Source organism: Chelonus insularis, unplaced genomic scaffold (assembly GCF_013357705.1).
Source record: "Chelonus insularis isolate UGA/USDA-ARS -01 unplaced genomic scaffold, ASM1335770v1 contig_131_pilon, whole genome shotgun sequence".
Classification (NCBI taxonomy): domain Eukaryota; kingdom Metazoa; phylum Arthropoda; class Insecta; order Hymenoptera; family Braconidae; genus Chelonus; species Chelonus insularis.
In genome coordinates, this window is record NW_023276372.1 from 2,140,967 (window position 1) to 2,167,140 (window position 26,174).

Consider the following 26,174-nt stretch of genomic DNA (forward strand, 5'->3'; position numbering starts at 1 on the left):
GTAAAATAGGAGATGTACAAGTATCAGAATGAAAGCGATCATGAGTGTCACAAAGGTTAAAAAGAGATAAAAATAGGGAAAGAAAAATCATGAATATTTATCCGAGCAGTTAAAGTATATACGACAATATCGAACGTTTTTTCTTCTTCCGTATTGGACAACATTTTGTACACTGGACCCTCCAAGTCAGATGTAAACGTTTTTTAAACGTAAATATTACATATCAGATATACATAATGTGTTAAACGGTGTCCTCTTGCACTTATATTTACATTTTATATATTTATTTTCAATATATAATATATGTCAGACTCTAGACCCTTCAGTGCTCTTTCTATCGATACACTCACGACATTCGTTACCTCGAGAGTATTCAAGAACGACGTATATTCATGAATATGTTGCAAAGAGCCTCAAGGCTTCTCTCGTTTCTTCTCTCTATGTGATGATGTCACTGAACTTAACTATATGAGAAAAGGTACGATGTTTCTCAAGACAACGAGAGACAAACAGGAAACTAGAACGTGACTTTTTGCAAGCTAAACACATTTGTACATATGAATGGTGAAAGAGAATAATTTAACAGCATCGTAAATGTTAAGAAAAGATTTAAAAAAAAAAAAAAAAATAACTGAAAAGCAACAGGATTAAACTGTTTTTTTTTTCTTCTCTCTATTTTATTTTTTTTTTTTATTCTATTCTATAAATCTACTATAGTTCTCGTTGGTCGTTGTATGTTCAAGTCGTATCGTAATTTATAATGTCTAATGGACACACTATACTATAGAAAATATTCTCATAAATATTATTTAGAGTGAGATCATTTAGAGTCGACGAACGACCGTTTCCTTTTTTGCCTGAAGGTAATTGCCAAGCACACGTGGGCGTCCTTCAGTCAATCTTTTGATGATCAGTAGCTAAACTTCTATATAACACACATGTTAAATTGTTCAAATGATTTGAAGAGAATTAGATAAATTTACTAATTCATAAATTACCAATGTATTATGTAAATTTTTTATTTCATTTCTATTAACTGCAAAATAAAATTTCATTTTTTTTTCTTTGCAGTAACTTAAGATGATGGAATTTAATTTTATCTTTAAAAGAATAATTTTGAAATATTTTTTTTAAAATATATGATAAAGTATATATCTTCTCTCTTGAATAAAATGACGTAAGCGTAATCAGAATAATGATAATAAAAATGAGTAGAATAGTCTCAACTAGTGTGTAAATGTCAGGTCTTTTTTCCCGCGTTTATTGGAAAATCTCACGCTGCGTCTTTACAATGTGACGCGGCAACGTGATGTCTAAAACAAACCATTGCTTGAATACACAGAATAATAGTGACGTAATATAACAACACAAGTGTCAAAAGTAGGAGGAGTTGTGAAATCTCATTACAGTGTCTAGGAGAAACCAGATCTTATATTCTGAATTCTACACTGCACAGTGTCACCAAAGTATATACTTTACCTTTTTCAATTTATTTCCAACCCTCGTCTGCATTACTATTGTACGTTTCTGATAACTCTATTCCTCACACACTCATTGCCCGAGGATTTTTTAAATTTTTTCCCCTATTTTTTGAACTACTCACTGCTCATGCACTGCAGTAGATACTGCATATTATATTCAACTCCTGCACCAGCTCTACTCTCGTCAATTTTTTACAGGAAAAAAAAAATTCAACAAAAGATCAAAAGGCAAAGTTACTTTTTATATTACTACTTCACACGTGCAATTAACCTTAAATTCTCGCAAAAAAGACAAAGAGACTACTTTTTTTCTTCACTTTAATGACGGAAAAAACATTGCCCTAGAAATTCAGTAAAATTTTATCTTTAATTTTTTCTAATAAAAAAAAAAAGATTGAATAATAATATCATTTATTAAGCCAAGGCTTTTTCAATGTTTATAATGATTAAATTAATGTGCTTTTAAACAATAATAATAGTCCAAGTATATTAGATTTTATTTTCTATAAAAGATTAATAAAACTGATTAATCTTAAAATGCACTCTGCATTAAAAATATAGTTTAATTAAAATCTTAATAAATTAATAAAAGATCCATTAAAGAAGCTATTAATACATTAATCTCCTTCATTGATTGGATATTTTCCAGGTTTAAAAATGGCTATCGTCTTCTGGCATTTCATTTCACCAATAAAATCAATATATCGAATCATTCAAGCTCTAATATTTTTTCCTAAGATGAGAAACTTTCTTCATTTTTTCTCATTCTCATCAACAGTAAATCAAAAAAAAAAAAAAAAATTGACGTTTATTTACTTCTTCTAATATATAAATTGCAAATAAACCAAAACAATAAAAGATTTAAATATAATTAAACAGTCAAAATCTACACTCAATAAAGAGAGATATTTTAGGATTCCAAATTTCTAGAAATTCCAGCTTAAAGTTAGAATGGACGAGAGAGAAAGCAGAGACCGGTGGTTCCTCTTATTGCGAAGAATAATGGCAAAAGGGGTTGCAATAGTTCGTGACGCAGAGTCGGTAGGGATACCGGGTATTCTCCCCTATATTCTGACTCGTGCTTCACCCCACCAACATCAGGATATACCATCAGCCCTCGCAATGCCTCTTGCCTTCATGGACTAGCCCTTCTCCATCTCTCGCATTCCCCTCTTATGCTGCTTAACCCTCGTGGGTTCTATTCCCCTCTAACCCCGACAACGTTGCCGGATGTTACATAATAGTCCCGAGCACTGTTGCCACATCTAGAACTCTCTGGCGTTGCCAAGTCAAGCCCTCGGTACTAAAACGTACCCTCGACCAAAATGGAACGATGGCTAATATGAAAAGCAAGAGAAACTATCACCCAGTACGAATTGTAAATTTTGTGCATATTCGATTTGTTCTTCTTATCTTGTTGTTCTTTTGTTTATCATTCAATTATTTATTCAAAATATTGCACTTCCTCATTTATTCGATACATATAAAAGCAGTGCAATGCTTAGACTACTGGTTGGATTGATGGATACAAACATTTCTCAATATTATTTATTGTGTATTATCATTTCATACTTGTATTATTATTACTATTGTTATTAATATTATCGTTATTATTATTAATATGAATGAGATGGAATTTCTGTGAAATCAACTATCTTGTATTATGGAAGTTTTATTCATCATTATTCTGGTATTTTGATTATTGTCATTAAATTGAATACATATAATTACGTTAAGTTTGAATAATAATGATCATAATGAGGTTGTTTTTGGTGTTATATTTGTAGAATTTATTATGATATTATACCGTAAAATTGTGTGGCAAATGAGTGAAAAATTGAAAGATAAAAGACTAAAATTATCACCTGACACCTTATCTTATTACATATTTTCTTTTGTATTTTATTTCATAAGCCTTTCCCTTTTAGTTATTATATTCTCTTGCAAGACATGTATTACTCATTTCAGGGTCTCAAATTATATTTCCGAATTGTGTGCTTGAATTCTTTCTCTTGCTTTTTATAGTTATTATTATTATCATCATCATTATTATTATAACATCCATGATTCATAATATTCAAATTTCATATTTGAGTATGTATTATAACGATACAAAGGAAAATATATTTGCTTAATAATAATGAATTTTATACACCAAATGTCGACACTAAAAAATACTCAATTGTTAAAGCAATGATTTAAATAATAATTATGTTATTAAAAAAATTAAATAAAGTGTAATATCACAAAAAAGGATTATTTAGATTATAAATGAAAATAATTGTTTATAATTATACTGAGGTAAATGAAACGATAAAACTTGTGGTTAAAGAAAAAAGTTGTTTATGAAGTAATAGTTGAAATTTTCAAGTGAACGGTTTATTGTTCAAAGTAAAAGGAGATGAATTTAATCTAGACAAAATAGGCGTATATTAGATTCATTTTAGTACGATTAATAGGAGAATAAGGGAGGTTAAAGTTTTCTAGAACGATCGTTAACGTGATATGCACGATCAAAAAACGATAAAGGATTATAAGCAGCTCATTACAGCCTCAGTAACATGCAATCTCTCTCAGATTAAGAGTATAATTACAAAGTAAAATCTATTTTTCATACACAGAACAAAAAACAAAGGAAATAAAATACATCGTAGGAGTACTTAAATGATAATAGTGCCGATCTGAAGATGATGATGAAGTATGTAAAAGGATAAATAGTGTGACAATGACTAAAACTGTAAGACAAAAATTAGGGCGAAATATTTAACGGGAAGAGAAAAGCTATTTCAAATATATATCTCAAGAACGTGAGGCATGACAAAGGCTTGAGAAAAAGGTGTAACGTGACACAATTAGGTCGAGGCAGGGACCCTATATTCCGATTGTTACCCCCCTCTTACATACTCTCGCAGTCGACCCTAACATTCCCCCCTCGGCCGGAGGGTGAGGCCTTGAAAGGCACAAAAACAAGCGTTCCGGCTGGCCCCGAGGAGGCGATGTTGCCAGTTTGCTTTCTTCAGCATCGCGCTTCTTTACCTCGCTATACACGGTCCACAGATCTGACCATAAAAATTCCATTCTATAAATTTTCACGAGTATCTTTTATGTACTCGTTTCCTAGTTTGGGGAAATTATTTTTTTCGATAAAATACCTACGTAGCATTATATTATTTATCATCCAATCATCATCACAAATGCATTCACTGTTTAAAAAATTCATTGATTTAATAAGACAGTTATATACTGGCTGGAGATAAACATAAATATTATTCTATTAATGTTCCAATTTTTTAGAAAAATACTAGAGTAATATAGAATATATTTTAATTTATGTAAAATAAAAATTTGTTTAGATGATGTGTCTAATGGAAAAATAGTTGAAAATATTTTTTCTATTACAAGCTTGTTTAACCGTTTACAGTTACATTGATCATTAAACCAATTATTAAGGCTCACGAACTATTAACATAAATAAAACATCAATCATAACATGGTTATATGAAAATCACTGTGAGAAGAAAAAAATCCTGATCTAATAATGAATCATATCAAGTAAGTCAAGCAAGTAATTTATTTGAATCTTTCCTCGGAATTAAATAGCTAGATAACGTACTAGCATATTGACTAATTATAGAATTTTTTTATTAACTAGAAAAATAAATGAGACAGAAGCTTTCTAGTTATTGGTGTCGTTACATGATAAATATCTCAAAAAATACTCTATAAATATACGGTAGTAAGCAGCTGCAAGTTAAAAAAGCTATTATTGGAAAAAAAATCGATTAAATTTTTTATTTTATCAGTTTTCATCTACATTTAAACTAAAAGACCTTTTTTTTTTGGGAAGTAAATTATTTGTTTGGATACATCTTCTATGACCTTACCCTATATCTGTTATTAGTAAACTAAAAAATGAACCCTTCCAACGAGATTCTTATCTCAAAGCTACCTTTAATAGTATATTCGAAAAATAATTAACATAATTATTCCATTCTTTCGAAAAAGGACGAAAAGAAATAAATAAAATTCTTTTCTCCAACATTAAATGATTATGACATCATCAAATAAAATTTTAGACTCATCGAATACTTGTTGTATGACAAATAAATTGTAATCAAAACAAGGAAAATACATCATAAAATTACAGTTAAATAAAATGATCATCGATAGAGAGAAAAAAAAAGGTAAATATTTAAATAGAACATTTAAAACACTCGTTTATTTCGTGATTGCGGCAATGAATTCAATGATAATGAAAGAGAGCCGAAGTAATGAGGAATAATTTAATGACTATTGTATCAGAAAAAATAGTTTGTATAGACACGAGAATGGAAATACAAGTTGTATGTATCAGGTACTAGCTAGCAGTTAGCAATAGGAGTGTGTTAAAATGAATAAATAAGAGTAAGAGAGATGGAATGATAAAAATATAGAAACAGGTGTCTCGAGTTCTACGGCTTGAGGATCGAGTTTGCGACACGTCGAGGCGAACAGCCTTGTCGGGAATACACAAACGCCGAAGGCGGAAAAGTACGTGGGAAGCCGTGGTTGCAGCACTCGCAGTTTTCAAGATGAAAGACTACATTGCAAAATACAGTTCAAATTAATTTATTGTTAAGATAAATTAAAGGGAATATAAATGATATTACTAAACTGAGTGTACATAACTAAGTACAGACATGATGAGAAGATGGAAGAATAAAAATCCTACCCAACATCGAACTACATTCAGAACAACACATCTTGTTGGTCGAATTTTTTACATACTTTTTAAAGTTCATAATATAATTATAATCCAGGAAGACGTGGAAACTTTGGTGTTATTATATTGTAAAGAGTTGAACAGAGTTCATGAATTTTATCTCTATTACTTTATTTTTATTCTAATGTTTTTTGTTTAAAGTAAATTTGAATGAATTGACTACAAATTTGAATTTAATAGTATCCTTATTCTGCTATTTCTCAATGGCCACGACCTTTCACGTAAACGTAAAGGCCATAAAATGAACAAAATATGTCTGTAGGTTATCAATTCTTGCTATGTAGGAAATAAGCCTTTCAAAAAGTTTTGACTGTGTGATATTAAATATCGTTGATGTTTATATATATTTTTATATATATAATACTGCTGTCACGATTGGTTATAAATGATATTGTGATATTTTCTCAATAAATCGAGAATGAATACTGTCGATTGATATTGATAAACAATTATTTTAAATATTTCTTTTACTACTAAACTTCGTTAATTTCAGTTATTGTTTATATTTATTCGTTTTGACATGAAACTTCAATTTGAAAATTTATTTCCAACATGGCATAATATTTAAATTGAAATTATTTTTATTCCAGAGATGATACTTTTGGCAGTTTCAAACTTTTCAGAAAACTATTACATGAACAACATTTCTTTAAAAAATTCAACAAAATTTAAATTCAGAGCAGTAACATTCTTTTAGAGCAAATAAATATTTTACTCGCTCTAAAAATTATATCTTTAAAGTTGATAAATTATATTCACTCCAAAAAATGTGATAAATATTTTTCTATTGTTTTGAGAAACTATTTCATATTGATTAAAAAACAAAACTCAATTTATTACTGTTCCAATAAGTGGAAACTTTGTGTAAAACTATTTAAAAAATACCTATATCCTTGACAAAAATTTCGAGTCAAACTAACTTGAACTTTTGAAACTATACATAATTTACTCCAAATCGTGTTTTTAGTGCCAAGAGAGTTGTTATTTTTTTCTACTCTAAAAAATGTTTAAAAAAATTATTTCTCATTTTTAAATTCTTGTTTTCCTAAAAAAATAATTCCAACCCCCCAAGGGACCACTTAAAAATTTTAACATAAAATTGTTATGTTTAACAATTTCGAACACTTAAGCACTGACTTTTGAAGATAATTTTGGCCATGACTGTATGTTATATACAACGTGGTGGATGTATATAGATAGTGACTGGAAAGAATGAGAAGATGGTACGCGAGAAGAAACCCGTTCGTGGCCGAGAAACACGAAGAGGGTCTTGAGAAAATGAGGCGACGTATTTTTTTTATCCATGGTTGCGGTCGACTTTCGGCCTTTTGAAACCAAGACTGGTTTCCATGTGTATCATATCATGGGATATAATAAACAGGGTCGATATTTTCGAGAGGGCTCATAGGAAGCTTCCACGGTGAAAGTTTATCAATGTGCGACACATACGAGAAAGTCTGATCACACATGAGTACCACCCTGGAGATAAAACTCGCAAAGCATGCACTTCTACTTCTACTGATGCTCGAATGCAATAACGATGTGCTCTCATTGTAAACGGCTCATGTTTCCGAGTATTGCTTGAATAACATTCTATGGTTGCGCCAACCATTATCCGTAGACTACTTGGAAGCATCGTAACTATTGGTGAGAGAATACCACAAAACCTAAAGCTTCACATTATGTCACGATATGTTGTGTTTCGAGAATCAGCGGTTTTCTTCGACCATTTTCCTTTGAGGTTTCAGAATCATTTGAAAGAAAATTGATTTCTACTAAAGAACATTATTTGTCTATTTTCTATACAATTTTGTCATGATTTAAAGTATTATTTAAACTTAAGCAATTTCCGTTTTTAATAATAACAATGTATAGTTTCATCGCTAATGTGGAAAAGTTATTTTTTATTGTAAATAATGTATGAATTCTGTGAATTTATTAAAGTAATGAAAAAAAAAGATGTTTGCTAATGAATTATTTGTTAACCAAACATAAAATATTTGACTTTCAAAAAAGTATGTCACCAAATTTCATTTATTTTATCCTTTTTTTTTTTTGGTTCAAAGAATTTTTTCCATTTACAAGAGAATTATGAATATATTTGTAAAATTTTCTAGTAATAAATTTGACGTCTTGAGGCAATAATATTCAACATAAATTGAAATTTTCAATTACGTTAAATCACCATGTTAATTAAATTTTTTTTAATATGAGTTTATAAACAATGATGATAATTCTTAAAATTTTAACAAACATATAAATAAATTTTTATTAATTAAATTAAAACAGATTAATTAAATGCAATAATAATTAAAATTATTGATTCTCCACATAAATTTAAAAATAAAAGACAAATATTTAGGTCTTTTCAACTTCAGGATGATACCATACATTGGTTTTCCATACATAGCATCAACTCGACCTTTTATGAGTCATTTAAAATTTTATTTACTATAAAAAATTGTTTAAATTTATTTAACTCAACAAAGCTTTTTGCCTGTCACGTAAAAACTTAATAATTTTGTATATTAAGAGTAAAAAAAAATTCACGATAATTATGATCAAGTAGTTGAGTGAATAAATTTAGTCTCTGTTTAAAGAAACTCTATTTAAATATCAATAAACCTGACATGTTTTATTTTCCCACAAATGCTTCTTTACCAGAAAATTTAAAGAATTTGAAGTTCGAATACTTCAATCACTATTATTATAATTAACTTCCCATACTTGAAATTATTTTGCATTCCACTCTGGAATAGCTCATTTGAATGAATGTTGACATTCACATAAAACGATGTTAGATAAAAATATCAATAATATCTAATTAAAGATCTGGGAATTATTCTCATGCATCAAAAACTTAATACCATAAGAATTCCAATCAATAATTACCGCCATTACTATCAAAGAATAAAGCTCCACCTCAATAGTACCTTTTCATTTTCTTTACAAACAAAATGAAAAAATAGAGTAAATGTGAAAATGTACCAGGGTAAAATAATATCAACAAATAAAGATCCTTCAGAAAGTTTATAACGATATATCTATTAAGACGCATGTTTGCACACTCTTCATCTCATGCTGTTTTCACTTAAAGTGTACTTTTCATCTGAGGCGTGGTTCGCGAGAAAATCTGATGAGAATCGTCTCAAGGGGAAACGTACATGGGGAGAATTAGTAGAGACTAGATTAAGAAAGATATACTGCAATGCATTAGCATTACAGCAAGGGAGAAGAAAGATGCATGAGCTGCAATTGCACACGAGTTGCAGCACCAGCAGCAGCAGCTCGTTGGCTTCGACATACGCGCACCACCGAGCATCATCGAGACATAAGTGGCTGCTCTTGTCCGTATGCCCCTGTGCTGATGCTCTCTCGAGGCTCGACGAGTGACGACGGGCCAAGTACCCAACCAAGCAGTGGAGTTTCCACGACGATTGCTGCATGTACGGGTGCATTCGCGCGAACACGTACAAGTCGTTTCTTGTGAGAGAGCAGAGCACTAGCGTGTTATGCTTGTAGACCGAGGGAGAGAGAACAAAAGAGAAAGAGAATACATAGTGCAGTGTTGCCAAGGAGCGTAGGAGGTTTTGTATGTTGTAAAAGATGTTCTTTTTACTTGAAAGCCGGCAACACTGCTGGCAATTGTACCAATCTCCCAACCAAAGTATATGCTTTTATTCTATACTGACACTACGCGGGACACACCACGCGATTCACTATTTTGGCGGGATTATCATTTGTCTAAGGATTTTCATTATTAAACTTTCGTCTGTTTGACTTTTCATTAGAGCTTTTAGGATTATATTTTCACTTTAGAAAGTATTTTATGAAAGACTTATGGGAGTTTGCTGATGGAACGAGGAAATAGAATAGTAAATTTGCTTGACGAGTTTAAGTTTTCTTCCACTCTATACGTGAATGAATTTTATTAATATTTTTAAATGAATAAATACATCTAAATCTTCAGAGCTGAGAATATTTTCAACCACATTTATTCCATCCATTTATGCTAAATAGAAGAAAACTTCTTCCTTTTTTTACCACTCATTACTATTCTTAAAAAATTATTTTTTATTTTTTATTGAAAAATATAACACTAAGTTTACACATCAAATTATAAGTTGTTTTTAAAATTCAAGGATAATGCTTGTAACTGTTATTGTTATCATGAACATCAAAGAATTGCTTCTTCACATACTTGTATGTTAAATGTGTGGAACAAGTTATCGTTTAGATTGATGTATGATGTGTTTGAAAACTTAAATAGAACATTCAATATTTTATTCATAATAAAAAAAAAAAATTCTTATCACAGAATAGAAGAAAAAATTTTCTAAAACTTTAACAAATATTAACAAGTCAATTTTTTTTGTCTCAGTGGTATACAGATTTTAACGATGTTGATTTTAGTTCAAATCGAGGTAATAGACATGCTACAGTACAATGTTTAAATTTTCAACGATATTTGCGGCTGTTGACATTCTAGTATATACACAAGCTATACATATATTTATGTAGCATCATCACGGTTTTATATACCAAAGCAACATGTTTTTTTCACCGACATTGCCGCTGGCCACGTTTAATATGCACTGTATGACGCCACCGTCACTCTGTCGCCAGGCAGTGGACACTTCCCCGGAAAAATATTCGACTATAAAGGTGTTCTCAACCTGATTATTAATATAAGCTATCATCAAATTCAAGATTTCAACATCTTAAATTACTCGAGAATGAGTGAATAAATTTTTTAATGATACTTCAGACATCTTAATCTGTCATTTTTTTTTCTTCTTATCCATGCAATCAAGTTACATAAAAAATTATTACATGAAGTAGAGTTGATAAAAGTTCATTTTCCAGGTAATATCAAGTACTAAAATAGTTGGATTATAAATTTATCTGATAAAAACTTTAATTCACTGTCATATCATCTTCTAATAAATAATAGCAATAATTCAAGAGAAAGAAAGGAAAAATTATTCACCCGAGTCTCCAAGTGTTGGGAACTTAAGGTTCAAGAAATATCACTTGATGACGCTATGGGGATTTCCAGTTAAATGACTGGCTATAGCTGGTTATAATATTAGAACTGATGAAGACTAAGGAAAGGAAGCCGAGGGAACACGTAAAGGTGGAGTGTATCTTTAATAAAAATAAAAAAAAAAAAGTTTTATTCAAGAATTTGAATAAAAATCGTAAATAATCATGATGAAGGATTGAAATTGGAAAAAGAATCTTTTCAAAACAAAATCTTGAGGTGTTGAAAAGAAAGAAAAAAGAGTTTCAATGGAAAAGAAAAAATAGAACATGCATAAAAAATAATTTTCTATAAAAAAATTAAAAAAAAAATGTAAACTAAATTAAGAGAGACTTGAAATGTTATAAATAAACTTTGAGTGAAGTTATAACCAAGTTCATGGAGACGACCCGAAGAAGCTGGACTGTTTTATGGTAGGAAAGTGCAGTGAAAATAGCTCTCTCACGTGTAAAGCATATGCACTGAAGGAATAATTAATGCAAGAAGGGCTTTGAGTACCAATGTTCAAATGTTGGTTTTTCAAATTGATAATAAATATCTAAAGAAATAATGTGAGTCATAGATTACTACGTGTACGTGTATAGATTTAATTATAATTATAATCCATTGCCTGTGGTCTTAAAGTGTTGTGTTCCAAGAAGACTATTCTCGAGCTACCTACGAGATCGATTATGACTTTTCTATGGGAATATGCCCTTTACCTTCATGCTTCGAAGCTTTCAGAGGGTGACTTTTACAACGCAATTAAATTCGCTTTCTTCTTTTTCTTGATTACAAATATATTTTACAACAGCGTAAAGATTAATGACACCTTATATTTATTTTATCGCAACAACTACCTAAAAATATATCTGCATTTCTTCAGTTTTATTATCACTTTGTTACTACCTTTCTAATTATTTTCACTGAAAAAGACATAAGAAGTCACAGGAAATTGAATGGAAATGAAATAATTTTTTTTACTGTCGTGAAGAAATACTTTTGCTTCAATTTGTGCGGCTAATTATTATACGAATGAAACTCTGGTATTTGAGTGAAAATTAAAATAACATTTTTCAGTTAATAATCAATATTGAAAAATTTGTGTAATAGAAAAAATATCATTTTAAATAATTTATTTTTCTGGGAATAAATCTTGTTGAGGTAAAAAATAAATTTTATTGGCTAAATTTAAATTGTGTAATCATCAATTATTATGAAAATAAACGTAATGTTTACATACCATTATGAAAACATGAATTAAATTAAATTAAATATCCATTAGGAAATATCTGATAAATATTGACATTTAGTAATTATTATTTTCTGATACAATATGTGTAATGTCAATTCATCTATTGAAAAAAAGAAATGAAAAAAAAACGGATAAAATTTTATTACTTACTCAACTCTTTTTATAGACAAGACACTTTTATTTTAAGAAACTCTCAACTTTTGACATTAACTATTTTTAATAAAAAATTTTCGATATCACACTATTTTTTACCTCGAAAAATTTCCGAGAAGTTTCTTTTTAAAGCTCATTTTTATTTTTTTCCAAGTGTAATTGACCTTCTTGTCAAGTAGATTGTTATATAAAATGTTCCAGAATACATTTCTACACTGGAAGAAAGTCTTCAAATTTTCATTTATATATAATTTATCATATTTTTATTATTTTATTAAACTTTTTTTATTTTATTGCAACTGACAAAGTCGGCCGAAAAGTTAAAGGGATGTATTTGTATATGAAAAGTGTGGCGGTGGTGCGTAAAATGCGTGTGACTTTTAAGTCCAAAGGTTTTGGAAGATTGACGTTGGTTGTATGTATTAGTACATTATATAGCAAAGGATAGCATCATCAGTGAGATAGAGACTAGAGACGTGAGTGACAAGCAAAGAGAAGTAAAGTAAAAGATAAAGAGAGAAACTAAATGAGGAGTCTTGTGAGGGAGGAAGAGACGTGGAAGCGCAGAGCGACGTCGGACGATGGGAGCAGGCGAGAAGAGAATAGTGGGGTGGGGCAAGATAGGGGACGAGAGAGTGAGAAAGAGTAAGCTGGAGAGAGAAAGAGATGGCCGACCGCGCGCGATCAATATACCAAAATACGCCGGCAAGCCGCGACACATACAGTCGAATGGGCGCGCACGGACGCACATACACGCGCGTTTCGCGGGCGGGGGCGCGCGCGCACCAGCACCAGTAGCCACGCATACAGGAAGTATCGTCGAAACGAATCACCCAACCGCACCTACCTGTGTATAACACGTCAAACTTGTACAGAAGTACATGCAAGACAACTACACAGTATCTTCACCTTTCGCGAATTTTATATTGTTCTCAATTTCTCAGAACTGGCTTTTTATTCCACATAAAACTTATACGTGTCAGCATTCGATCAAAACAAAAGACAAAAACACACATACACAATGAGAAGAAAAAGGATGAAGAAAAAAAAAATGATGTGTAGGGACTGCGAGATGAAAGGTGTAGAGTAAAGGCAGAAGGTAAAATTAGTTTTATTATTTGATGAGAGACGACGAGTATAAAATAGAATGAGATGAAGCAAGTAACGATTTTATTTTTGAAATGTGATCCAAGAGCGATGCCCTAAAGGCCCCGATGATGTCGAGGTGAAGAGAAGACAGATAAAGAATATGAGAAGAAGACTAGGCAATGTGTAAAGCTTTATTTCGATGCTGGGGTCACGGCATCTACGACACCCGCCATTTTGAGTACGATCCTTTGAAGAGAAGATTTTCTCTCCATCTCTTTTGCTAATATTTTTCTACCACATCCTTTGCCTGCATTAAATCTCAAGTTTCATATAAAGTATACTGATATTTATTACGCGGATATTTTTAACATCGATATCTGCCGGTCTTAAATTGATTTAAACAGATATGTCAAGCAAAAAGTACCAAGTATATTCTTACATAAATATTCCCACTTTAACCATAATAATGTGTAACGTGTATATTTCATCCTTGGAAAATTGACTTCATTGTTGTAAAATTGTAACTGAAGTATTCTCCAACGTATTCTATACTCTAAAAGTTTTATAATTAAAGAGAATAGAATAAAGAAATTCCTGATCCATAAGAATTTATTTATATTCTCTACATACCACAATAAACTTTTAATGAATAAAATACAATAAAATCATCTTTTTGAAAATAAAAAACAAAAAACTATCATTATTTCTAAGAGTTAAAATATGACTTTTGTTATTATTTTTATAACAATGAGCCTTATTATGCATATTAATAAAAGAGTCAATAAATAAAACTGGAATGAAAATTTATAGCAGTTGAAATAAAAATGAAACTTTACTTATTATTATCATTGATTAAAATTGTTGGTTAATTTTCTAAATTCCTCATAACATGCACATTCAAGTGGGAAGGCTTAAATGGCTTTAATAAATAATAAACCGAAAATGAAAGACAAAGAAAGAAATAATGAGACTCGCAATGCTCGTCCATGAGTTTTCGCCCTCGTACGTTGGAACGACCGTTTAATATCGCCAGCTGGCACGTGAAGCGGCAATGTACTGTCTGGCATTGCAAATGCTGTCAGCCGTCCCTGTGTTTCGTTCGACTGCGCCAGAATTTATATCGTAGGGCCTAACAAACAACTGTTTATATGCAAGGAAATGAATTAACTTTAAATAAAATGCACATCTTATTAAAGTCATCTACTCTACTTTAGTTGGTTTCTTTACAAACTTATCTCACCTTTTGTGGCCTTAAAAATCATAAATTGAAGAAAAAATGGTACGATCTCGACATAAATCCGCGTGAAATCCCCTCATAAGCAACCGCTGAGCAAAATTAAGGTCGTCCACCAATCGTGACACTCTCCGAAGTTTAATCAAGAGCTCCAGGGTTTTCGGGGTTGACTATCAGTATAGAATCCCCAGGCATTCCAATGCGGAAATAACAAGCCCTAGGTACCACAGTTTGTCGTACCTTCACATTTAATTAAGATCAAAATTACCTTCTATCCGGATTAATGTTGAAAATGATTCAAAATGAATCTCGTGGCCATCAGAGTAGCCTTCAATTTCCTGCATTAAATTCTAAAAACTTCCATTTACACCAGTCTATCTAAAAACCTGAAAAATTATACTCTATCTTAAATTTAATATCAAGAAATTCTTTAACAAAGAATTATCGACGTCACTGTAAAGTATACATATTTATTTATATTAAATTATATTAATTAGTGGTAATATTATCACTTATTTTTTTTTAACTATTTATCAGCTATAGGAAATTCATATTGACTTTGTCGACTGATAGATAGAGTTGGAATAATTTATATTGTACTTTTATAAAGTTAATATTATAGAAACACATTATTACATATTAGTTTAAGAATTTTTCCACTGAATCACTAACGCACTTGATATCTTTGCTGAAGTAAATCCAATGTTATGAACTTTAATATACTGAAAAAAATGCTGTCATTTACAAATTATACTTCAACAACTTCATACTGCGTCTCATGCAATAGTTTATTTAAGAGTTATGAACATTGAAAGTTGTTGAAGTCATTTTGAAACAATTGGAATTCATGAAGCATGATGAAAACAAAACACAATTGAAGATAATTGATATAGTTAATAAACAAATGAGGAAGAATAATAAAAAACAACTGATTAATGAATAAAAATAAGTCAAAAGTAAATTTTGATGAAATTGTGGAGCCGAAGGTTGAGTGACACTGAACTGTGTCACCGTTAGTTTTGTCTCTCTTTTCCCTTCCTCCAAGAAGTTTATCTCACTCTTACGCGTGCGCCACACTACTCTGTCTCTGTCTTATCAATAGGATTGGCTAGAATGTTTGTAAATTACAAATGTTTCAACAGCGAATTGGCCTAGAAGATTGAGACTAGACAAAATAATGAAAGGAAGTAATAGAAATAAAGTATTATCAAGTAAATGTTCATGAAATCGTTGAATAAAGAAGATATTGCAGAGGAAAGTTGAAACTGGAATGGACGCTAGATTGGGAGCCGCAAGTTGATCGACACTGTCGAACAATAACTTCGTGCCGCCGCGAGCTCTCAAAATGGCTGTCCTCTGCTATTATTACTTTGGGAAAAAACAAACGAGGAGAGGCGCGCGCCGGGGTGTTCTCTTGCTCACGCTACGAAGAGAAGAGAGACAATACTCAAGGCCCTGATGTCAGTGTATGCAGAGGATTCTAGGATAATATACGTTCTGTACCGAAAACATCATGTTTCTTCGTTTATCAACGATGCTGTTGAGAAAGACTAGTTTAAACACATTGCTCTGGTGTAAGAATTGTTTGTTTAATATACATATAGCAATGATGAATAAACACACCGAAAAAAAGTCATAGTTGCAAAGCAAAAGCCCTTTGTATTTCATTTCCATTCATTTTAACAACGACGCAATTTATTAAGACACAATATAAGGGATCGAGAGAATTTTATTGCATACTTTTTTCACTCGCTTTTCCTCTTCGTTGCCGGGGCGTTTCCCTTAGAACGCACTTCACAATTTGCGCAATAGACGAAGAATATTTGTTATTTGAAGTATTTTATATCGTTGGAAATGTGCTTGGGGATGATTACTTTGAGTGTGGTAATTATTATTCATTTACTCCAACTCTTGACTTCACAATCAAATTCACTCAAATTTTATGAAGAATTATTTACATTGATTTTCATTTAAAATTATTATTACTATCTCTAAAAAAAAATTTTCCTGTTTAAATTTTTATTCACATTAACTCTGTTGAAGATTTTTATTACTTATTATATAAATTTCATTCTATTTTAAGTTTAATTAAAAAAATGTCAACATTTCTCTGGAAGCTCATGTTAAATTTTCTTAATAAATATTTGAATATTTTTATATTATAATTACATTCAAAGAGAATCTTTTTAATTTAAAAAATAATTTATATTCGAGTATTGTTTGTTTTGATTTTGAAATGATGAAATTATTTAATTCACAGAATTGTGCTTGATGCTTACTAATTTTTTTAGCTTGTATCACTCAAATACGAAGAATACTATGCTAGTCATGACTAAGAAATAATGTAGTAGGATGGTAAGAATAGTATGAGGAAATGAAGAAAGGCAGGTATGAATAAGAACGAATTTACTTAAGCTTGGCTGACCAAGGGCTACTCAAGGTTTAAGACGTAGGTATTTGCTTTTAGTTGAAATAGAAAGTACTTTATAAAGTACAGTACATAAAGTATGTAAGAGTGAAATAAAGTGAAAGAATGGAACATAAAATTTTCTTTAGCTCACCGTTTGAAATGCTCTCTTATACGATCCTCACGGATGTTTTCCGGCAGATTTCCAACCCACAGGTGACGTGTCTCTCTAACCATTTTGCTCCGAACTCTTCATTTGGGATCGGATGTTGTGTTATCGTTTGGCGGCACTGTACAACGACACACAACTTCGAACAAAATTTTTTAATATTTAATACAAATAAATTTCCACTTAGGCACACTTTTCACCACCAATACACACTTGCAGAGCCGTAGCGTGAGAGACGCTGCTTGGCTATCTCTCTTGCTCTCATGCACACTCACGTTAAATTCAATTTGACCGTCGATTTAAGAATTATTTCAGACGTTATTTATTTATTTTCTTTCAAAACCGTACTATTGATGCACAACTGAAGAATTTTCCAATGAAATTCTTCTTTTTAACAATCACCACTTTAAACAATCAATCACACTGGTCACTAATCACTAGATGGTAAAAGGTGGTGACCCCTTACACGGGGGTTGTCGTGGCAGCGCAGAAAAAACGAAACTTTATGCGCTCGCGATAAAACAGCACCGCGACCGCCAATGAGTCGTGGGATAATACACCACTGGTAGCAGCAAAGAAAACCGTTGCTGGACGCCACATGGTACAACACTAATCTAAAAAGACCCTAATTACACGACACATCACCACCCGGGCACAACGACTCTCGACGATGATTCGTTCCATTTCGTTCGAACATATTACACTCGCGAATAATTTTTTTCCTTTATCCTTTGCTTGATTGAAACTCGTTGATGATATCACTTGACAAACTTATACTAATAACAGTAATCAATATGACAGAAAAGATGGAATTTTTTCCTTTATTTAATGTTGCACGTAACACAAACTCCGTTTTATGTGCCTGATACTAATCCGACAGGCTTTTTCACATCACTTGCCACACACGGTTACGTGAAATACACAACGTTGATGAAACTATGTAAGAATAGGTTATAATTCCTTGTAGACGCTTCAGTATTACTTTGTTGCGTTTATATATCCCATAGGTTGATAACTTACGTATCTACCTATTACTTAGTGTATACAGTTTAACAACCGCTCTTTTAACTTGAACATGTACACGAACGGAGCTGGCTTCGCTCCTTCTCACTGCACTACACTACACGAAGTGACGTCACCGTGGCGGGAGCGTAGCGTGGCTCGCTAGCCAACCGTATTTTGTTTGATGGTGGGGATGAAGAGGGGAATGAAACGACTCTACTGCGAGAGGCGGCTTGCGATCACGATCTGGCGTCCCCGCCGGGAGGTATATACTGTAGTAGGGGTAACACTTGGTTACCAAAGAAGTGGGGAAACTCGGAGGAATTGAAGCAAGGCTAGGTGGGGGTCACGGGACTCAAGGGGAGGAAGGATAACGGGTCGAACGAGCTAACCCGAACCTCCACACCCCGCGTCCTTTTTTTCACAGCTATACTCCTTTCTTTATCTAACTAATGCTTCGATATAATGTCACGTATATTTTTTTACTCTCTCTTTTTCCATCTTTCTCCGTCGTAGCCTCACTCTTCTTCATCGTCCTCCCGCTAAAATCGTATCTGTTGTCAACTACTATTAGATCTATGGCGTCGTTCACGCAGACGCGTTGCCTTCAACTTATTCTATTGCTTCTCTTTCCAGTTTTATCGTCTGTTCATTCGTAGTTCTTTTTACATTTCCGAATGACTCGCTTATATCTCTATGTATCTATTGTTTTTTTTATGATTTCTTCGTGTTCGTGATACAAAAATGCTTCGAGTTATTGTCTAGTTTATTATTATGCTATACCAGCCATGTTTGCTGGCGTCATATTTTTGGAGTACTGTTGAGAAAATTTACTTAATAAATGATTTTGTATTTATCTAAACTGTATATACCTTAGTGATTGTTGATCTTATCATATCTTTTCATATAATTTTCGACGTACTTATTGAAATTTTCTGCGAATAATAATTTTTATTCCCTGATGCGTAACACGAACATTACATGACGCCATTTCGTGATTGACTATGACACCAATGGCGCCTATACCACAACGCCATCTAATAAGTCAATAAGTAGATGGCAGCATCTACCGTAGGCACTCAGTGACCTCTGGTCTATTTATGTTTGATTTTTTATCCTAAAAAATTTAATTTTGTTTATTTATAAATATAAATTGTGTGATGTGATATAATAAATTAAAAATAATGATAATATTTCTCATAGAAAAAAAATTTCTACTGTGCATTATAACAAGCATTAGTTAATAATTTAATTTAATTTATACGGTCTAAAAAATATTGACAAACATTTAAATAATAATAAGTAATGATTTATTATTAAAACATATTGACACAAATAATATTTATAAATTAAGATAGTTATGTATGCTGACTATAAATATATAATGTATGTAATTCAATTACAAAATTTGCAATGGTTATTTTTATAATCCTAATAGATAATAAAATTTCATAAGAATAAATATTTCAATGTATTTTTAACTCTAATAATCTTTATAATTATCCCATTAAATCTAATAATAATTTTAATAGTATTTTGCTATTTTTTTCTTTTGGCAAATATCAGATTTAATTTTATATCTAAATTGATAATACAATTTTTTATGCCAACATTTTATTTTTAATATATCTTCACTTATTTTTTTCTATTTGATGATTATACAATAATAACATGATTGTAAAATTGAAACTCTTTATTATATTATAATCATTAATGTGTTTCTAATAGTAACCAAGTGTTTGTAGTTAAGGAAATACGTTGACTCATTATCAAAAATTTGATCCTTCCATTGTGTTAATGTTCAGTTGATGTCTTTATTTTTTATATATACTCTGCACTCAAAGGGTCAGTATAATTAATTATAAAGAAAAAGCTTTATCGTGTTCGGGAGTGAAAAAATGTCAGAAACAAACGTTGATAAATCTCAAGAACCATCCATCATGTCGACTGATCCCAAAGAACGTATATTAGCACGAAGGCTTCGTATTCAAAGAAGATTAGAAGCTATGAAAAAGTTGGTAAATTTCCTCATTACTTTAAAAAAAAGTAATTAATTAATTCTTTTTGAATTTCATGCTTTAATTACAATTATTAATATTTTTCTAAAGGCAAGATAGGGAAGAGGATGAAACTACTGATGAAAAAACAAAGACTGAACAACAAATAGATGCGAGTACAGAATTTATGCAAAAGTTAGTTGCTGAAGGAGACGAAGTGGTAAAATAAAAAAAAATATTCACAGTAAACAGAATAAAATTTATAGAATAGTTGAAACAGAAATTAACAAATTCCTTTATTCATTATTTCAATTAGATTTCAAATGTGAGAATAGCAAATGATGCACGTGAAATACATCGTCGTGAAGAAGATTTCAAAATACGTGAAGTTTTATTAAATAAACTTAAAGAAGAAGCTGAAGAATCGATGATGAAATGTAAAGAGATCAATTCGAAATGGCCAGAGCTGCTTGAATCGAAAGATCCATTGGATATACACAATGGAATTGAGTCACAGAAAATTAAGTGCCAAGAAGTTTTAGAACAAAAGGATGTTATTATAAATGAATTAAAAAAAGCAATTGATAATGCAGATCATAAATTTGCTGAAGATCAGAAAAAGCAGAATGAAGATATTGATTTATTGATTGATAGAATTGATACACAGGTATTTAATTTTCTACCTTTTAATAAACTTAATTATTTACTTTTAATCATTTCTCTTGTAGATAAATTTGATATATAAAGGGTATCGTCGTGAATTGAATCTCATTGAAGATACGTTGAAGAATGAAAGAAATATAATATTAGAAGATATTACAAAAAGATGGGATTCTTTGTATGAAGAGCGACAAAATAATGAACTTCAAGGCGTAGAACGTAGGCGAGAAATAATGCGTGAATATGAGAAAGAAATGAATAGAGTATTAATTGAACATCAAGAACAATACAGAGCACAAAAGATTTGGCTAGAGAGCGAGTGTCAGAAACTTCAACAAGAAGTAGAGAATATGAAAGCTGTATGTTTATTAAATCTTGAAAAGTTAGAGTATAGCTATGCTATTCTCAAACGAAGAGAGAGTGAAAATATTATTGTCAAGAACCAACAAAAAAGAAGAATTAATAAGTATGATTTTAAAATAATATTTTTCATTCTTTTATTGTAGTTAATTTTCTTTTCCAGGCTTCAAGACATTGTTAATAATTTGAAAAAAAATTATACAGATTTAGAAATAAGTACAAAAGCAAAAATAGAAAAACTAATGGACGAAATAAATAAAGCAAAGAAAAATATCATAGATTTAGAGCTGAAATCGAATCATTTTACTATGATTAATGATAAGCAGTTTATGCAAATCTGGGAAATGAACACAAAAAATGCAGACAAGTTATTGGAACAAGTGAGTTCATTGACATACTTTGATTCTTTATCTGAACAGTTGGAATTTTTCAACAATGAAAAATGATTTAAAACGTCTTTATATTGTCTTCAGATATTCAAAGTTGACAAAATTGTCTACGAGCAAATGTTAGGATTAGAATGGGAGCCACCAAAAGAAACCTTGTTAAAGAAGGAACAATTACCATCATATTGTAAAGCAATGCTAAGTATTGAACGAGGTAAATGTCTGCTATAAAAATATTTGTGCAGTTGGACAAGTAGTGATATATTTGTTTTTTTCAGACAATGCAGAGAAAGACGGTAATGTCAAGTTATGTAAATCGCAAATAAAAGATAAATCTCCAGAGAGAATAAATTCAGAGAGGAAATTATTAAGACACATCATGATGCAGATTTCAGACCAAGCAGAGTTTCTGGTTGAAGAAAAAATTCTAGAACTTCTTTCTCAATATTCCGAAGAAAATCGAATGATCGTAAAGCTTGATCACGTCTTCCAGGTAAGTTAATTGAATTTTTAAAATCTCGACCAACGTAATTGTAAAAAAATTGATTGATTTTCTATTTTTTAGGCATTAAATATTACGTCTGAAGATCAAATTCATGTGCTAATTAATTTTTTTTTGCCCTACTCTTACTGCCCTACTTGTATTGGAGAAAATGAAAAAAAAATTAACGAGCTGTTACGTAAACCGCAAAAAGAAAAAGAATTCGAAGATGAAACTATTTGTCCGTGTAACAGTCCAGAATTAGATGAGAAAACTACTCGTTTAAGGCAAGAAGTTTTGAAATATATTTCTACTGAACCTAAAACAGATAGAAGTGAAGAAGAGAATATTGAAGAATCAAAAGATTTGAGCGTGGAATCAATCACGGAAGATATTGGGAGTTCTGAGAGTAAATTTAAATAAATAGCACAAAAATATTTAAATTATAATTATTTATTCAAATACTTACTTTTGTTTCATAGAAAATGATTTTCAAGAGAACAACTTGACGTGTGATAAAGGTCACTTGTTAGAAATACAATCAGAAAATGTAATAAAAGCGTTGCTAGAGTTTAAAGAAAAATACAGTGAAGCTACACGTGGCGAGATTTCCCAGAATGTTAAGGAAAAAATCTCTGATAATAAAGTAGTACTCTCACGCTGCATATCAGAAGAAGATATGAGAGAATATTGGAGACGATACAGAGATATATTTTCTTCTAAGAAAGAAAAACTTTGGGATGCTTTGATGATAGGATTGAAGAAATATCATGAAATTTTAAGAGAACGACAAAAGTTGATTAATGAAACGGAAGCAATTCAGAAACAAAATTCTGAATTACGACGTTTACTTGAGAGCTATGGAGTAAAAGTAAGTAAAATTTGTGAAAACTTTATCAGTTATTGTGTATTACTAACATTATTATTTATTATCATTTCAGTCAACAGCCAATTCAACTCAAAGAAAGTCTAGATCAGCTCATTCAGCAATTTAGACTTTCTTTGTATACAAATAAACAAACCAAAGAAAATATTTTTCAACGATAAAATTAATTTCTATGAATCATCAACATATTTTATTGCATGAACAAATACAGCCAATTTTTTCAAATAATCTATAAATTAATTGATTTTATCACACTTAGCTTTATCTATATGTTAGATGTACATATCTATATTTATATATATATATATTTATATTTTTTTCATTTTCATCTCACTCAATAAAGTATTTTTTACTCATCTTCTTATCATAAATAATGTTATCGATCAAGTATGGAACATACAATTAATTGATTATTTGAGAAAAGATTGTAAAGTTAAAGAATTAATTTATAATCGAACTTTTTTATACATGTGTATATCCCCCGGAGATAAAATTATTAGATAGAGATGGAATTACATCGATTCTATGGTTTCCAAAAATATCTTCTTTCTTTTTTTTCACGAATGGAGTGTACCTTTTTTTCTTATTTTTTGTAGCATTGCCGGTAATTTTTTGCGTATGTTTTCTCGAAGAAATATGCTGAAATAATTTTTTTTTTTAATTAATTAATAATATCTTGAATGAGTATTTGTTAAATTAAATCATCATTAGATTTTATCTTTGAATTTTATAAAGTAGAAAAAATGAGAATATCATACGATGTCGTATTGAGCTTTCGAGTTGAAGAACTTGTTGCATAACTGGCAAGAAAGAGGTGATGGTCGAGTAGGAGTTGATGGAGCAGTGACTGACGATCCAGATGATGTTGAAGATGTCGACGTCGCCACAGACCCAACATCTGTTGTCACTTCCATCGGAGATGTTCCACCTAAGCATCAATGTGCAATCAACACTATCTATCTATCACAACTGGAAGAATTGCCATTTGTGATAATAAATTAGCTTGAGCTACATTCATGCCCAAAAAAGAATAAAAATTAATAAAACAGAAGACTCTTTTTCTACGAGGCAAATGCCAACCACAATATTTATGATAATGAAGATGTTCTCAATGTTCTTCACTGTAGAATTGATCAAATCTTACCTTTTTCATTGAAAATCAATTAACAAAAGACACATATTGAATAAAGGTTAAAAAGTATTGAAACGAATGAAACTTAAAATTAGAAAGCATTAGGCTTTATTAACACAAATCAAAAAAATACTGTTTTATAAAAAGTCATTTTAGAAAAAAAATTAATAATCATACAAAATTTGATTGTGTATAAGTATTCAATTGAAATCATTCAAAATAAATAAATAAATAAATAAATAAATATATATAAATATAACACAATGAACCATGTTCTAATTAAAGGATAACAGAATTATAATTATGACCAGGTCTCATATTTGACTCATAAGAATACGAAATAAATAAATTGGAATCTAGAAAACTCTTTAGGAATCATAGAAATAAATGATAAATAAGTGTTACGAAAAGTATAATACATGCAAAAGCGAAAAGTAATAATGAATAAGCTAATAATGCAATATTTCTATAAGTTAATTCATATAACTGAGCCTCTGGTTTATTGCTACGTTTATGCGGAAGTAATTCTTGGAATGTTTCAGGGTTATTACCTTTCATAGCTTTTTTCTTGTGCCGGTTACCTGCAATAAAAGTAAATGTCAGTTTAGAAATTGTAAATTTTTAACAAAACAAAAGATGTTGAACTTACCATTTAAATGTGTTTGAAGTTGTTGTATTGAATTTAAACAAACATTACAAACATTACACATCAATCCATTCGCTTCTTGGTCTTTTGTGAAGGCAACTTTTGTTTCTTCAAGTGTTGCCATGATTACTTTGGATCTTATCTAACGATAAAAATTTTTACTTATAAATCATTATAAAAAAACATTCCAATAATTGAATTGTTGTCGATTTTAGTACCTGTTTGGCATGTCTAGCTCCTTGCAAGTGTGCGTCTAATACTGTTTGACTAGTGAAACATAAATCACAATCTTCACATCTCACTAAAGGCTTTTTTGTTGGTAAGTTTCCCATAATATTGTCCATTACTGCCTTTGTGACAGGATCATTTAGATTTGAATTTATTATCGGATGAGAATGTAACGCCATAATTACTAAAAAAAAGGAACAGTCTTAATTTTAGTATTTTTTAAAATATCCTATTCATTCTTTGAATTCACCATTCTTGGCTTTAATTTTAAAAACATAATGCTGTCGATACAATTTAAAAAAAAATGTAAACAAGTACCTGCAAACCTGAGTTGATTAATGAAATAAATTAAAAAGTGAAAATCAATAAATTATTTTACAAATTGGTTAATGGAGTTAATTAGTTAATATTTCGATTTATTATTTATTAGTTTAAGTACTAGTTCCATTCATAAAACACTAATAAGAATTTTTTTTTCAGTCAACAATCTGTCAATAATGTCTTGAATTTTTATTGACGTTCATAGAGAATGAACTTGGCAAAATAAATTCCACTGGTATACAATAATGGCGGAATTAGCAAGAACTTTTTATAATCAGTCTATAAACTCTGTTTATGATAGAATAACACAGGTAAATTAAAACATAACTTGATTGAGCAACGAGTACGCATGTGAATTCATTTTTAGAGATAATTCACATATTTTTAGAACGAAGAGAAGCTGCGAATAATAACCGATGACAAATGAAACAGTTCACAACAAACTGGAGATTATTGAGCTGTAGCCAATAGCGTTACATAATTTTGTACCAATCAGATAATC

The 26,174-nt window shown here is 30.6% G+C and overlaps 3 protein-coding genes across 6 annotated transcripts in view; 1 reads left to right on the top strand and 2 right to left on the bottom strand.

Moving 5' to 3' along the window:
- The window catches only part of spen (split ends), a 75,870-nt gene extending 52,907 nt beyond the window's left edge, over positions 1 to 22,963 (bottom strand). For 2 of the 3 annotated variants that reach the window (XM_035095037.1, XM_035095034.1), the window contains exons 1-2: positions 22,929 to 22,963; positions 17,559 to 19,692 (exon numbers count right to left, since the gene is read on the bottom strand). In XM_035095037.1, coding sequence (XP_034950928.1) covers positions 17,559 to 17,641 — 83 coding nt within the window. In that variant the 5' untranslated portion in view covers positions 17,642 to 19,692; positions 22,929 to 22,963. The remainder of the gene's footprint in view (positions 1 to 17,558; positions 19,693 to 22,928) is intronic. The other variant, XM_035095036.1, reaches the window with a different exon arrangement.
- LOC118074113 (dynein regulatory complex protein 1) lies at positions 20,320 to 23,689 on the top strand. Of its 2 annotated transcripts, none has more exons than XM_035095040.1 (10): positions 20,320 to 20,589; positions 20,684 to 20,792; positions 20,889 to 21,239; positions 21,301 to 21,698; positions 21,756 to 21,972; positions 22,066 to 22,192; positions 22,257 to 22,471; positions 22,544 to 22,868; positions 22,942 to 23,330; positions 23,401 to 23,689. In XM_035095040.1, exons 1-10 carry the CDS (start codon positions 20,474 to 20,476, stop codon positions 23,452 to 23,454), a joined length of 2,301 nt encoding a protein of 766 aa, XP_034950931.1. In that variant the 5' UTR covers positions 20,320 to 20,473; the 3' UTR covers positions 23,455 to 23,689. The 2 variants fall into 2 exon arrangements, with proteins under 2 accessions (XP_034950931.1, XP_034950932.1); XM_035095041.1 differs by having other exon boundaries at positions 20,460 to 20,593.
- LOC118074115 (zinc finger protein 346-like) lies at positions 23,359 to 26,144 on the bottom strand. Its single transcript, XM_035095045.1, has 6 exons — positions 25,670 to 26,144; positions 25,342 to 25,535; positions 25,127 to 25,265; positions 25,029 to 25,058; positions 24,104 to 24,273; positions 23,359 to 23,984 (listed from the first exon to the last, which is right to left on the bottom strand). The coding sequence occupies exons 2-6, from the start codon at positions 25,528 to 25,530 to the stop codon at positions 23,808 to 23,810; spliced, it is 705 nt and encodes a 234-aa protein (XP_034950936.1). The 5' UTR covers positions 25,531 to 25,535; positions 25,670 to 26,144; the 3' UTR covers positions 23,359 to 23,807.
- Positions 26,145 to 26,174: the final 30 nt, after the last annotated feature.